This window comes from Camellia sinensis, chromosome 11, assembly GCF_055761805.1.
Source record: "Camellia sinensis isolate YWXY chromosome 11, ASM5576180v1, whole genome shotgun sequence".
NCBI classification, from domain to species: Eukaryota; Viridiplantae; Streptophyta; class Magnoliopsida; order Ericales; family Theaceae; genus Camellia; species Camellia sinensis.
This window is the reverse complement of record NC_138971.1, coordinates 74356034-74371406: the sequence shown is the minus strand read 5'-3', so window position 1 is coordinate 74371406 and position 15373 is coordinate 74356034. Positions and strand designations below refer to the sequence as shown.

Genomic DNA, 15373 nt, shown 5'->3' with positions numbered 1-15373 from the left:
CGTTTGGCACGCATTTTTGAGCATCGGTGAAACCGAGTTTTGTAAATTCTGGCTTGGATATCGAGTCGGTCTTTTGTTTTGAGTCTGTCTCTTTGTCTTGAGTCAGTCTTTTTTCGCTTAAGGGTCTGTCTTGTTGTATCGAGTCAGTCCCCGTTGTATATAATACCCGGTGATTCAGGGGTTGTTGTCCCGAACACCGTCTTGTTTTATTATTATCTGTTTTTGTTTTGAGTCTGTTCCTGCCGAGGGGCCAGTTACACCAACAGAGCCGATTGAAATAGCTGTTGCTATCTCAACTTCATGCTTGCTTTCAGCATAAGGACCAGAGAATTTGATTGGGCTGACAGTACATCTCGCCTGCTCTCCTGCGCGCCAAACTCATAGCATTAACCTAAGTTTTCAAAAAAAAACTTTTTGAACACTGCGGTGATGAAAACGAAGAGGAAGGAATTCCTTGGGTTTTGTAAAATTTTGATCATTTTGAGAGAAAGAGAGGCGTGCTAAGCCTTTTTATGAATGAAATCATGCTTGTCGGCGTGAGTACTGAGAAGGACCCTGGCCTGATCCAGATTGGTTCTACACTATCTTCGGCACGAGCGATTCGTCGCTTTCTTAAAAACTTTCAAAAACAAATATTTTACGCGGCCTTGTGAAGACCTGTGTGGAATCGTTCTTGAGATCGCGCAGCTTAGGATCGCTCTCAGCCTCAAGATTCAACCCGCTCCGACTTTGAACCCATTCAGACTGTTCAAAAAGTTCAACGGACAAACGCCATGAAAGGCCCGTGTGGCCAGTTTTGAGGTAGCCTTCGATCAAGAAGCATCAAGGCCGAATCAGAAGGAGTAGATCTCGCCGGAAGAAGCTCGTAGAGTAACCCTGATGGGTTCTCCGCAAATCAGTGCAACAGCCGTTCTCTTAGACACGGAGAGGCTTCCAGTTCAGGAACCATTTGGCATGGACTTGCTACACTTTTACCCTTTGAGAGGCTCGCTGGGCCGAAAACCCAGAAGGGCGACCCAGGCAAAAGTTAGAGCAAGAGAAAAATACAAAAAAAAGAAGAAAAGAAAAGAAAAGACAAAAGATACCAAAAAGAAAAGAAAAAGAAAAATGCAAAAGAAATGAAGAAGAAATAGAAAATGAAAAGAAGCTCGCAAGGTCGAAAACCCGCATTGGGCGCCTTGGCAAAAATAAGAGCCAAACAAAGTGAAGGTTAAAATACCCGAGTGGACCTTAACCGGAACTACGTAAGGCTTGATTCCCATGTTTGGGATACGTAGGCAACTTCATCATGAAGTCCAGCCCCCAACGCTTTCATAAGCGTCTCAGTCCATGCAATGGTTTCAATTTCGTTCCAAAGTCCAGTGGCCAACACCCTTCAAGGTGACTGTGTCCATATATGTGTTGTGACCGTCTTCGTCATCGCTGTGTCTAAGAGCTCGACCACCGCCAATGAAGACTGTCTGTGAATTGCTGCGGCACCATCCCAAACAAGGGGCAACTTTCCGTTGCCACGAGCCGCTGTGAGCCGCCTTTCAAACTAGGGGCAACTTTCCGTTGCCTCCCACCCTCCTTCAAACCAGGGGCAATTTTCCATTGCCTCCGATCCGAGGTCGCGCATCTCGAAGAGTAAGTTCCATGCTTGTTGAGCATCAGCTGTTTAAAAAATAGTTTTTGAAAATTTTTACTGAGGTTGACTATTTTCTCGAAAACTATTTCATTTTCCAAAACCGGACCATTGTCTTGGACCTAAAAGGAAAATTTTCAGTGCTTGCTGCCTGACTTGCATGCTTTTCAAAACAAAAGTCGAACAAGTACGTTAATCCGACTCTCATTTCGATCAAAACCGTTTTAGTAGAAAGCAAAAACGAAAAAATGGTTAAAATGATGAACTAGGGGCACAGTTGAGCCAGGCGTTCTGTCTCTCCCCCGTCATCGACGTACTTGCCAGAAGAGCACTCTGCCTGCCCGAAGAATAGCCGTGAGCTAACGGTGTCGAGCATAAACCCGCACCTTTCCATTTATCCATCAATCACCCCGGGGAGGGATGAAAAATGAGAGAATGAAGAATAGAGAGGTGTAAGTTGAGAGAAAAGCGAGGAAAAGGGTTTCGAGAGAAAATCCGAGCTTGAGAATTGAGTGATGTGAGAATCACAAATAAGAAGGGGTGGGAAACAATACCCAGATTGAACTGGCTCCTCGTGGTCCGAGGTCCCCCATCTTTGGTTACGCGTCTGTGTGTCGTGTCTCTTTCATTTGACGGTCTCGTCTTTTGTTTTTAGTCTTTCCCGAGCGTGTCTCGTTGTGTTTAGGTCGTGTACCTATATTTGAGTCCTTTCCGCTCTGTTCAGTGGTAGGCTCGATATCCCGGTTTGAAAAACCCTCATTCGATTTCAAAAATCGCTTATGCTCAGAATGCTGTGCCATTCTCTACATTGGAACGTGTTCCAACTCCAACCGGTTCCATCTTTGAGGTCCGTCCTGATTAGATTGGGCTGTCTTGTTTGAGAATTGCAGTGTGCAGAATGAACTGAATGCTGTGTTTTGGGCTGTATGCAGATCAATCCCCAACAGAGTAAGGGCTGTGTGTCTAAGAATCAGGCAGTGGGTTGCTTGGGTTGTTTCGGTTGTTAGCTGTTTGAGTTATCTGATTATTACAGTGCAAGTGTTCAATTTTCAGACAACCAATCAATTCCATTTACATTGAGGTGTAACATGATGAGATGCGATGCAATGCATGAAATGTGTAAATGTAAACACTTTTTCAGATAAAAAGTTCGTTTCGTTTCATTTCATTATCTTTTTCAAATGTACAAGCTTTGGAAACAAAACCTGCCTGTGGCAGTACAAGGTAATCTATCTACCAACCAAAAAGAAAAGTACAAGGAAAGAAAGAAAAGATAACAAAAATCTGCATCTGTGTCGATCACTCCAAGGGCCGTCAGTCCGTCCTGGCCCTCTTCCTGGACGAAGGTCCAGGAGCATCAACAGCGTCGTCATCAGAGCCCGAGCTAGAACCGTCTGCGGTCTCCTCCTCCGACGACCCTGCCTCCGCCTCTGACTCCTCGTCGTCGTCATCGTCCGGGACTGGAGCCCGCGAGCTGCTCCCGACGTGAGTACGCCCACCCCTAGTGCGGGGAAATATCCTGCCCTCCTCATCTCTCCCCCGGGCAGGGACAGAAGGTCTGGCTGGAGCACCTCCTGCCATGGGAATCTGGAAGGGAGGCTGAAAAAGCACACAAAAAGTGAAATGCATCAGTATACTGTAGACAGTTTATCAGTGCAGAATGCAGTGTATGGATACAGTGTATGAATGCCGTGAGCAGTTTGTCAGTACAGAGTTTAGTGCAGAATGCAGTGTATGCAGTGCTCAGATACAGTGAGATCAGTGTATCAGGTGTTGTGCCGTGAATCAGATTATGCGAAGCAGTGTATGAATGGTTTGAGGCCAGTGTCAGAAGGACATACCGGTATGCTGTAGACAGCCAGAAGGTCAAATGTCCGCTGGAGCATCCCCATCATCGAGGCATTCATCGCCAACGACTGACGGGTGTACTCAGGAGAAGCCTGCAAAGGTATCAGATGCATTAGTATTCTGTGGAATATCAAGTAAACTGAAATGAAATGACTGTACGAAGTGCAGTGATACATACCGGCGGAAGGTCGGGGATGTCAGTGAACTCATGCCCAGCCGGTGGAGGGGCGAAGGGGATCTGATAGGTCGCCCTACCCTGCCCCTGGAAAGTCAGCACAGCGGGTAGGGCAGGCCACCCAGCTCCTCGTCCACCTCGCACTCCACCCCTGCCACGGACTCGGGCCCTCCTCGAAGATCCAGCCCCTGCTCCCGCTCCGGCCCCAGCCGCCGATGCTACAGGCCTGGCCCCCTCTGCTCGACGACCGCTCAGGGGACGCATCAGGTACGTCCGCACGTACTCCTGAGAGTCTCCAGTGCCTCGGAAGCCGGCCTCCTCCCAGCCGATGGAGTAATCATCCAGCTGCTCAGGGGTCAGCCCCTCGGTCTCCCTCATCTCTGCAGGAGGGTGAGCCGGGACTATCTGCTCAGGTAACCCGCGGGTCTGGCGTAGAAAACGCTCCCCCAGGTACCAAGCCCGACAGACAGGGCCCTCAAGCAGAATCCGGAAACGCGAGGTCTCCTCAGCACCAGGGAACCGACCCCGCATCGCCGACGGCAAGGAAGCCCATGGCCGCCATGTGATCTGAAAGTAACAGACAGTTTGTTATCTACTGTTATTGAAACATGCAGTGGGAAAGCGAAGCTAAATGAACTGAAAGTAAAACATACCTCGGCCGGGGTGATGGTGTCGAAATATCGGCGGAAGAAGCCGAATGTCTCCCGTGGTCGCCGGGTGCATCCCCCGTCAAAGCGACTCGAGAAAGGAACAGCCGGAGGAGGCTCCGCAACTGGCACAGGTGCAAGCCTAGGGAAGTAGGCGTAAACCCACAACTGCAAAACAGATGTCGGTATGACCATCAGATAAAGCAAGATATGCAGAATGAAGCAGAAATGGCAGAGCCGTGTATTGTGTACAGTGTACAGTGTGAGCAGTGTACAGTCAGTGTAAAGCAGAATGTATGTGTGTGCCGTGTGTACAGTATACAGTGAGTGTAAAGTAGACCGCAGTGTGTGCAGTGTACAGAGTACAGAGAATATCGGACAGAAATGGAAAGCGGAGAAGGAATGTACCTCCCAAGCTCGCCAGTAACCTCCGAGCAGCTGGCCGCTGCCGCGAGAAGCCGAGCTCATATATCCGTATAAGGTGGCCAGAGCAGCGCCGCCCCAATCGTAGTGCAAGATGTCCCGGACGTCCACCAGTGCACTGAGGAGACAGAGAGGCACGGTGTTCGCCCAGTCGGCGAAGATAGTAGTCCCGAACAGGAACATGAGGAAGCCCCGAGCATACCTCTCCACGTCCTCCTCGGTCATCTGCACCTCCTCCCCCAATGCGGGCTGGACCCTGAACTGTGCCTCGAACCAGGAATATCGGACGAAGCCTGGACGAGCTAGCGGTGGGGCCTCCCCCAGTAGATGGACCTGAGCGGCGGTCCACTCATCCATGTCGGTGTCGAAAGGGATCGGATCCCCCCCTACCCCGATGCCTGTGAGCATCGAGAAGTCATAAGGGGTCATCGTCATGTCCCCTGCGGCAGAAAAGTGGAAAGAATCGGTGGTGTCCCACCACCTCTCCGCCAGAGCGGCAAGAAGAGGTCTGCAGGTGGACAACCTAGAGAGCCCTCGGCAGAAGGTGCCGAAGCCCGCCCGATCCACGATGCGCTGGACCGCATCAGGGAGCTCGTCATACCACTCCCGCGCACCAGTATTCCCATACCCGCGAATGGTATGGGAACCCTCCTGTAAACAGAAAACAACAATTGCAGGACAACATTCAAAATGCGATTTTGAAAAGACAAATATGGCATGTATGCAAGTTTGTCAGATTCAGGCAGATACCGGGTGCCAGTGTGCTTATAGAAAATACGTGTGCTGTGTCAGCGTGTTTGGGCGTTTCAGAACAGATGTGGCATGTGTGCAAATCGAACAGATTCAGACAAATACTGGGTACCAGTGTGTGTGCAGTAGAATACAGTGTGTGCCGTGTGTTTGGGTGATTCAGGACTAGTGCAGTGTGTGTGCATGTGTCAGTCTCAAGCAGATATCAGTTGTATGTATGTTTACAGTCAACTACGGTCTACGGCATATCAGGTTTCAGCAATTAAAGAATACAGCTAACTATGGCAGTTTTGTATCCTACATTGCAGAAAGTAAAGCAGAAGATGAAGAGTTACCTCGGAAGTGCCGAATGAAAGGTGGGAGGTAGGCTCGCGTAGTAGTAGCTCAGGCGCCGCGTACCTCTCAAAGCTCCGGAACTGACGCAGGCCGTCCGGGGGCAGAACGTGGATCACCGGCCGGTAGGTCACCGGATCGAACGGGCGCTCGCTCAGTGGTAAGAGCTCGACCCCGGAATCCATCTCGTGGTCCGGGGGAGTCCCGCCACGTGGAATGTCGTCCGCCATGTAGAGAGTGGTGTGAAAATGGCCGGAAAAGGGAAAACCGAGCCGGAATACGAAGAGTCAACTGAAAAGTCAACTCCCGAGAGGGTCGGAAATGGCCGGGAAGGCCGGAATGTGAAAGGACACGGAAATGAAGAGGAAAGTGAGGGGAACAAACCCCGAGAAGGCGAGAACGCCGAACGAGGCGCCGAAACGAGAATGTGATCGGTGGAAAGTGTCCGAAACGCGAAGAGAAACGCGAATCCGACGACGAAACGGGCGTAGAACGCGAAGAAACGGGCGAAAAATGAGACAGAAGCACTCTAGAGAGAGAGGGCAAGAATTTTCGGCGGTGGAAAACTGAAGAATAGGGTTTTCAAGCCCTATTTTATAATGCCCGAAGTGAAAAGACAAAACTGCCCCGATTCAGCAACTGTTTGCCGGTCGGCAATGTTTTGTGCCGGCCGGCACTTTTTTGTGCCGATAGAATTATTTTTGTGCCGATGTCCAGCCGGTGGCCTCCCATTACTGCCGGTGGGGTTCCCACAGCCTTGGTTAGGCCATATGAGAAGTTTGTGGTCTTCATAGCTCAAGAAAGTGCAAGAAAGTGCATCTCCGATGTTCAACCGGCCTCCGTTTTGACTTCGGGCCGTGTCTCCAGTGCGTGGCACTCGAATTCGTGCAAGGTGTATCCTTTTTGTATCCTTTTGAATTCAAAAGTTGCCCCATGTGTGTTGCACGAACTCATCACACTACTTCGGTGCATTACATCGCGCTGTCACGCGCCACACATTTGCATTGTTATGCACGTGTTACATGCGTTGCAACACGCACCCCTTTGCATTGTCGTGCACATTTCTCATGCATCATCATTGCATTTCCATTCCATGCATTGTCATGCATTCCGGAATACGTGCGTTGTTGCGCATTTAAGCCCATTTACACTCCGTGTGGCATGCACGTCACACTTGGCATTGCACTTGTTAGTGCATTGTATTTTGTTCGCGCTATTTTGCGCATCGCACTATTTTGTGCATTGCATTTGTTCGCGCTATCTTGCGCACCTTACTTGCACTTGTTAGTGCATTGTAGTTTGTTCGCGCTATCTTGCGCACCTTACTTGCACTTGTTAGTGCATTGTATTTTGTTCGCGCTATCTTGCGCACCTTACTTGCACTTGTTAGTGCATTGTATTTTGTTCGCGCTATCTTGCGCACCTTACTTGCACTTGTTAGTGCATTGTATTTTGTTCGCGCTGTTCTGCGCATTGCACTTGTTAGTGCATTGTATTGTTCGTGCTGTTCTGCGCATTGCACTGTCTTGTGCATTTCAAACCTCGCGCTGTTCTGTGCATTTCAAAATTGTTCGCGCTGTTTTGCGCATCTCATTGCATTTTGCATGCATTCCATCGCACTGTCTTGTGCACTCGCGTTGCCTAACGCATTGCGCTATTTTGCGCATCATACCGTCGTGCAATACCGCTGGTCTGGCGAGACCTTAAACACGCACGGTCTGGCGAGACCTTAAACACGCATGGTCTGGCGAGACCTTAAACACGCACGGTCTGGCGAGACCTTAAACACGCACGGTCTAGGAGACCTTAAATCCTTTGGAGGTGCGAAACCTTCAGCGCATTGTCACGCGTCTTGTAAATACCGCACGGTCTGGCGAGACCTTAAACACGCATGGTCTGGCGAGACCTTAAACACGCACGGTCTGGCGAGACCTTAAACACGCACGGTCTAGGAGACCTTAAATCCTTTGGAGGTGCGAAACCTTCAGCGCATTGTCACGCGTCTTGTAAATACCCCCGTGGTCTGGCGAGACCTTAAACGCGCATGGTCTGGCGAGACCTTAAACACGCATGGTCTGGCGAGACCTTAAACACGTACGGTCTAGGAGACCTTAAATCCTTGGAAGGTGCAAGACCTTTATTGCATTGGTGTGCACACTATTGCTTTGTACATATCTTAAGCCGCGTGTTGTCGCGCATCTCATGCAACATGCATTTCATACATCATTTGCACTTCAAAAAAAAAAAACAAAAAAACATGCATTGTCATGCATACATTTTGCATCCCGGTCTAGGAGACCTTAAATCCTCTGAAGGTGCAATTCCTTCGGTGTTTGTCGTGCCCGAACGACTTTCGGTGGTCTAGTAAAGCCACCTGTCTGTGCTTGCGATGAGTTCCTAGAAGACCAACGGGGACGGTGGAAACTAGAGTTCGAACGGCTTATGCCTAGAACGCAAAGGTTCGGGAGTTCCGAGACTAAAGTCTGGTTTAAATACCCAGAGGTTTACCCTCGGCTTGAAATCTGTATGGAAGCCCCATAGGTTGAGGCGGCATGTCTACGCCTCAGTTCTGGATACTGAACCAACCTAGTATATCACCCTGTTGGTAAGATAGGGAAAGTTGCAATCATAGTCATTGCATATTTGCATTGTCTTGCATTTGCATTGTAGTTTGCATGCATTCATTGCATCACCTTCCGCCTTTGGCTTGCGCCTTTCCAGGTTGAGCTTGGTCTGGTATGTGTCCTTACTTTTCATGTTAGAACACAGTTCTTGTGTATCGCGCCGATTCCGCGTTGATATGTTGGTTGAGGGTTGCGGCACCTTTTCTGTGTTACACATGGCTCGTATGTGTGCATGCCTTTCCTAGGCAAGATTTGGTTTGGCTTGTATGCCATATCCATTGTATCCATTCCATTGCATATTTGTAAATATTGCATTGTAGATTGCATGCATTCATTGCATCACCTTCCGTCTAATGGCTTGCGCCTTTCCAGGTTGAGCTTGGTCTGGTATGTGCCCTTACTTTTCATGTTAGAACACAGTTCTGTATGTGTATCGCGCCGATTCCACGTTGATATGTTGGTTGAGGGTTGCGGCACCTTTTCTGTGTTACACATGGCTTTTATGTATGCATGCCTTTCCTAGGCAAGATTTGGTTTGGCCTGCGTGCCATATCCACCCATTACATTGTAGTGTAATTTTTGCATCCGGCATTAGGATCGTAGTCCTTTCTCCAGCGGGTTGTTTCCCCACTTGTGTCATTCCACCCAATACTTGTTCTTGCGTCTGTCTACAATACTCATAGTTCAGTTGACCGTTCTATGGTAGACAGACTTGTTACCTCCATCAATCTATTTGACATAGGTGTGGTTTCGAACCGCTCGTGATTGGATCACGATTCAATTGCTTTGCATGTAGCTTGCATTGTTTCAATTACATTGCATCTGCATTTGCATTGTTTATACATTGTTTTGTATATATTGCATTTCGTTTTTCATCCATTTTGCATTGTCATGCATGTTGCTAACAATATTGTACCTGTTAAGTTTGTTTTCTTTTTCAGGCACGATATTGTATGTACGGTTCATTTGAAGCTGGTGCAACCAGACGAGCCGCGCAGGTATTGTATCTCCCGAGTGAGACGTATTGAGAATTCCATAATTCTCTTACATCCTTTCTGCATTGTAGTGTAGTTTGGTATGCTAGCTTAAAATTGTCGCATGTTTGCTTCATTACAGCTTTCTTTGCATGATCATAAGTTATGCTCGGCTCTGTGCATTGTCGTGCATTTTGCCCCTGCCTCCGGGCGCATATCTTATTCGTCTTGTATGTTTGTCTGAGTCTTCGGCCTTGTCAAAAATTGGTCGTCTCTGGGCTTTGACATTCACTCCCGTCATTGTTATGACTTTCGAGTTCTGTCAAAGAGGGGCAACTGTAGACACCCCATTTTTGACCGTCCTCAAGACTTGGACGTCACCGTTTGAACACTCGGTGATTATCCATGTTTGTGTTCGTTTGGAGTTCCCGGAGGTCTCGGCTCGCACGCCTTGCCTCGGGATCCCCGAACTCGACCGTTTAGTGTCTGGTTTTACACCAAACACTTGTATCTTGCCTTTGAGAGGCAGGGTGGGGCTTGTAGACCATTCCCACCCACCACCGGCAGTGGCTAGATGCCACCGGCTGGTTTTTGCTGCCACCGGCAATTTAGTTTGCCGGTCGGCACTATTTGTTGCCGGTCAGCACTTTTTTTGTGCCGGTCGGCACTTTGTTTGGCCAAGATGGCATTTTTTGCCGGCCGATTGCTGTTCATCTGCTTTTGCAGATATTTTTGGACAGCTGTATAACTTTTGCTCCCCTCCATACACGTGTATGGAGGGATCTCCCTCTTGCAAAGCTTGTTGAATAAGCTTTACAAGAGGCTTATAGAGAGGACTCTCTCTAAGGCAAGAAAAAAGGGGGGCTTAGACATTTTTGAGAGAAAAAAGACAGAGGAGAGCTCTGGTTTTCTAGGGTTAGGGTTAGATACACTCAATCTATCTCTCTTTCCCTCCCATTTTGCACACTAGGTGTTTTGTGCCTTACTATTGCACACAAACACCTAGTGTTTCACCTTCCTCTTAAGATTAGAGTTCTAAGGGGTTGTTCTTGAGCTTTTTGACTGATTTGGAGCCAAAGGAGGCCATTGGAGCATCCTTGTTGAAGAGGACTACAAGGGTAAGAAACTTACACCTTTATTCCCCATTCTTGCATCAATTTTATACCTATCTTAGAGCTTTTTTTGTGATTATTGTATAACATAAAAAAGTTCTATTTTTAAGCCCTCTTTATTGTTTATTAAGAGTGTTTTGTTGTTTGAGGGGTGTTGACCACCCTTAAGCCCCAAAAGGCCTCATTTTGAGCCATTTTGTGCTAGCTCCGGGATTTTGGTGTTGAGGTCTCTTCACCACTGAAATCTTGAGGGATTTCAGTGGTAAAGATGATGCTTTGAAGTCCCAAGAAGGAGAGGGCCACCCCCTCTCCTTGTTGTCCTTGAAAAGGGCACATTTTGGCCTCTTAAAGAAGCCTATGCTTGAGTGTGTGTTGAGCATGTTTGGTTTGTTTTTCATGCTTATATATCCATGATATAACATGATTTCAAGTCGGTTTTGGAACCTTATGCATGTTTAGCATAGTTGCCATGTAATGCCTTATTTGTGCCTTAACATGTTCTAGGTTGTTAGCCTTTGTTGGAGCATGTTTTAGGCTTGTATTTGTGAAGGTTATATGCTTATTTTGCCATGTTTTAGATCTGTCCATAGTCGTTTGGGTCGATTTTAGCATGCATTATAAGGCTCCTTTGCATTTGGGCTTGTTGGCCTTGAGTATGTGCATGTGTAGCATGCCATCTTTGCATTGTTTTGGTGATTTGGGATCATTCTATATGTCATTTCAGTCCCATTTCCATGCTTGTTTGATTGCCTCGCATGTCTCTTTAATGCTTTGAAAGCATGTTTTGCAATGTTCCATGTTTTGGTGCCTTTGCATGCCTTTGAATTTGGGCCACTTAGATGCTATCTAAGGAGTCCTTTGGCCTTGTTATGAGCTAAAAATCTATTTTTAGTTGTTTAATGCATGCCATGTTTGGTCATGATAAGTGTAGTTCAATGCCTTATCAACTTGCCTTGAACACTTGGACTTTTTGTTGCATGCTTGACTTGATTTATAATTTGATTTGGCATCATTTTATAACATGATTTTAAGGCTCATGTTGCATGCTAATTTGTCCATGTTTCCTTCTTTCAAGTGTGCTTGAATGTTATTTGATTCATGCTTAAGTGTTGGTCCTTATGAGCATGTGTGTGTGCATGCCATTTAGCTCTCACTCTTTAGCACTTTTGGCTACTGTTTTAGGCCTATTTTAGAGTCGCCTAATTCATGTTTAAGTCCATCTTTGCCATCCATTTGCATTGCTCTATGCATGCTTGTATGCTTGCATGAGTTGATTGCCATGCCATGTTGCATTCCTAGCTTGTATGCCTAGGTTGCATTGCATTTCGCATGCATGCCTTGTTCCTTGAATTGGTGATAGGAATTGGGCCTTATTTGTTTGATTGGTTTGCATGCATTTGAAACCAAAGTTGCTTACTTGGTTCCTTGGGCCATCATGCATGGAAATGCGTGATTGGTGGTCCGAAAACCGAGGCACATGTCCCTTTGAGTCATCACAATGATAAGGGACATGGTTAGTGCATACATGTCTTGAAATATGCTGTCATGCCTTGTTTTGCCCTCTGTTGCTGTGAGTTGCAGGTTCTGCAGGAATACTCTGCCGACCGGCAGTGTAATGTGCCGACCGGCACAATTTTCTCTGCCGACAGGCCCTATTTTGTGCCGATGGCCATACCACACTGCCGGTGGAAGTTTCATCTAGCCGGTGGTGATCCCCTCTGTCCAAGGATGTAGTCCTGAGGTTTTGACAACCTCCAGAGGAGGAAAGGGAGGAAAACAGAGGCAGCTTGCGCATGGTGGCGCGTTTCCCGAGACGCTTTCCTGCTTTAATTAATTTAATTTAATTTGTTAATTAAATTAGTTAATTTGTAATATTAATTAGCTTGCGTAGTTAGTTAATTTGTAATATTTATTTGGTCCCTCCGAGCGAGGGCAAATCTGTAATAAGTGTGTGTGGGTGTGTGAATGTCTTCCAATCCCCACTTCTTTCTTCCCTTTTACTTACCTGCTTTGATGGTTAGTATTAGGTCACGTCTAATTTAGCATACCTTATGCTATGCATGTGTGCATCCATGCATTTGTATTACATGCATTAGGCTCGGTACATCACGCTAATTGCATCAATACTTCAATTTTCAAACTGAATACGTGATAATTGTGCATTTTCACATGACATGTTTAGGATAGCCGAGCCTATCTTAGCGACATTTTGCATGTGATGCATTAGCCACTTTTAACATGAACTAGGACATACATGTTTGCTAACTAGTTTACTGTTTTGGCACGGAGTACGATGTAAGTATTTTTGCTTTAGCATATCGCATGAGTGTGAATGTTGCCATAACAGCATGCTTAACATGTGGCTAGATGCTTATGTGTTAAACTGTTTTGAATGCCTGTGGGTGAAGGCCGGATTGTTTGAGTTGGAAAAACTCATTGAAATCCGTATTTTAGCCTACTTGCGAGTAGCAAATTCCAAAGCATTTTCAAACCAAACGGATATGCAATGTTTATTTCCAAATTAGGCAATCTAGTCTATACTTGTTTGCTGTGCGCATAACATAGTAATTCTAGGCTAATAACTGGGATAAGAACACATAAAGTTTTCAAAATCAGATATCACGGTTAGTAGAGGCCGGTCTTCGGACCGGGCGAAAGGGGGTGCTCATAGCTGACCTTCCCCGATCGTACCCAAGCTCCCGAGCCGAGACAACTCCGGTGATGACGGACATGTGGCCTTCGGCACCGAGTCAGGGTTTCCTAAATTCCCCCATTTTAAAATATTTAGGTGGCGACTCTGTATCTGGCAAAGCAGTCCATGTTTGGCACTACTTTTTCAAAAATCTGTTTCTCAAAACGATTTGCCAGATTTGGACTCTTTGGTTCAGATTAAGAACCGTGACACAAATCGAGAGTCCGAACTGTAGCGCGAGGCCCCTCCCCGGGCGCTGTTACACCCCATCTCGTGCAAATTGAAAAGGTAGGGAAAGGGAGCACGATCATTTTCTGCATTAGTTTAGGTTGGAGATTGCGCACAATCATCCGAATTTGATCTTTATCAGTAGGCCTTAAGGTCATCATTGAGGCCTTGGCCCTCCACCGGGCTACAAAATCCGAAAAGTTCCCTTTAGGCTCCTGCCTTGTCGTCTCAAGATCACGGGTTGTAATCTCGATTTGAGTGTTATAAGAATATTGTGCAATGAAAGCCTCGATCATCTCATCCTAGTTCCGTTTGACATCGTCTTCTAATTTTGCATACCAGATAGTGGCCACACCCGACAGGGTCCGGCCAAATAATGAAAGCTTTTGCGGTCTGGTGAGGCCCATCGGCCGTAGTATATCTGAGAACAACCGGAGATGCACCATGGGATCCCCAGATCCGTCAAAGCGGCCGATTTGTGGCATTTTGAATATATCTGGCAGCGTCACAGCCACGTCAATATACCCGTCCACAATGTCTGGGATGGACTTTACCCCCTGGGATTTCTTGAACAACTTTTCGAGCTTGCTCAACTTCAATGCTGTAAGGTCCACTTCGAACTCGAAGGAGAGTCCGGTTGATTGATAGGCGTAGGTGCCTTGGACAATTAAGGTACAATCGGGGGTGGAGCCAGCCCTGTCGGAGTTTCCGTCTCTCCCTGGACATTTGGTACCTCCCCGGGTGGCGGAACCCCTGGTCGGGGAGGAGCTTGGTGTGAGGCGGATGCTCCGTTTTGCTGTTGTAACCTGGTGATGAGCTCGGCCTGCTGGGCCATGATTGCAGCCTGCTGCTTGGCAAATTCTGCTTGATGGACAACGTTTTCCTGCATGGCTTTCATGCTCTCTTGGAGTTGACGCATCATTGCCTCCATCCCTGACGTATTCTGCTGATCCATTTGACTGACTGGTATATCTATCTCTATGGCAACAATTGAGACCTCAGCCCGACTGTCCACTGATGGGGTAGACCACTGCTCTGGCAACCTCTGCTCAGATACACTGCGTTTTCTCGACCTCCGTCTGACAACCGGGAGTAGAGAGTGGAACACTGGTTGTCCGTCAACCAGATCCTCAGATCAATTGAGTCGGCGACCTCTAGTCCAGAGTGCTTGGGAAATATTTGCTTGGTCTGAAGCAATTGTGCTAAACTACCTAGCAAAAAGATAAATAAAGTAATAATAAGAAAATAAACAACCAGACAAACGGACAGCATAACGGCTTAAAATAAACACACAACATACAGTTAGGCATCACAACACACAGTTGATAAGCTGAAAATACTGTTCTCCAACACTGATCATTATCCCCAAATCACTGCCCTCAAAAAAACTGAATCTGATACCCGCAGATAATTGATTCCCAAAATACTGAACTGGTGCCCACAGGCCTGATGCCCAAACTTGCAAACTAATACATGCATTCCTGTAGAGACGCACTCTAAAAGCACATAGCAAGCAAGTGAGAGCCAAAACACCCCTATGTTGGGGTAGGGTTTCCCTGTCCTATTTTGTCAGGGGCTAGGGTGTCACTACGCACACAGCGGTTTCAAACAACTTATGATCGGGTAAGCAACCTGTCCTAGTTTGAAATGGTCACTATGGATTCCGAATATGCACTAGTTCGAATGGTTAAAAAGGGTGCGCCAGTAAGACTGGGGTTTGTGTTCCCGTCGTGGCAGAGCCCGCAACCGGTCAGTCTTATGGCACACTTCTCGAAGCAAGCCTCCGGCAAACTGTTCAGGAAAAGCATACGGCAAACACAGTGTCCTAGGCGCACCAATGCACATGCAATGCAAAGAAACACATAAGTGTAGTCAAAACAAGATATCATGAGTTCGAGTCAAGTTCTCTAACTCCCCAGCGGAGTCGCCAGAAACTGTAGACA

General features: G+C 47.2%; 1 protein-coding gene across 1 annotated transcript in view; it reads right to left on the bottom strand.

Moving 5' to 3' along the window:
* Nucleotides 1-2778: 2778 nt before the first annotated feature.
* Nucleotides 2779-15373, bottom strand: part of LOC145802406 (uncharacterized) — a 43538-nt gene continuing 30943 nt past the window's right edge. Inside the window, exons 2-4 of the mRNA XM_082895117.1 lie at nucleotides 3651-3728; nucleotides 3466-3564; nucleotides 2779-3223 (exon numbers count right to left, since the gene is read on the bottom strand). Coding sequence (XP_082751243.1) covers nucleotides 2939-3223; nucleotides 3466-3564; nucleotides 3651-3728 — 462 coding nt within the window. The 3' untranslated portion in view covers nucleotides 2779-2938. The remainder of the gene's footprint in view (nucleotides 3224-3465; nucleotides 3565-3650; nucleotides 3729-15373) is intronic.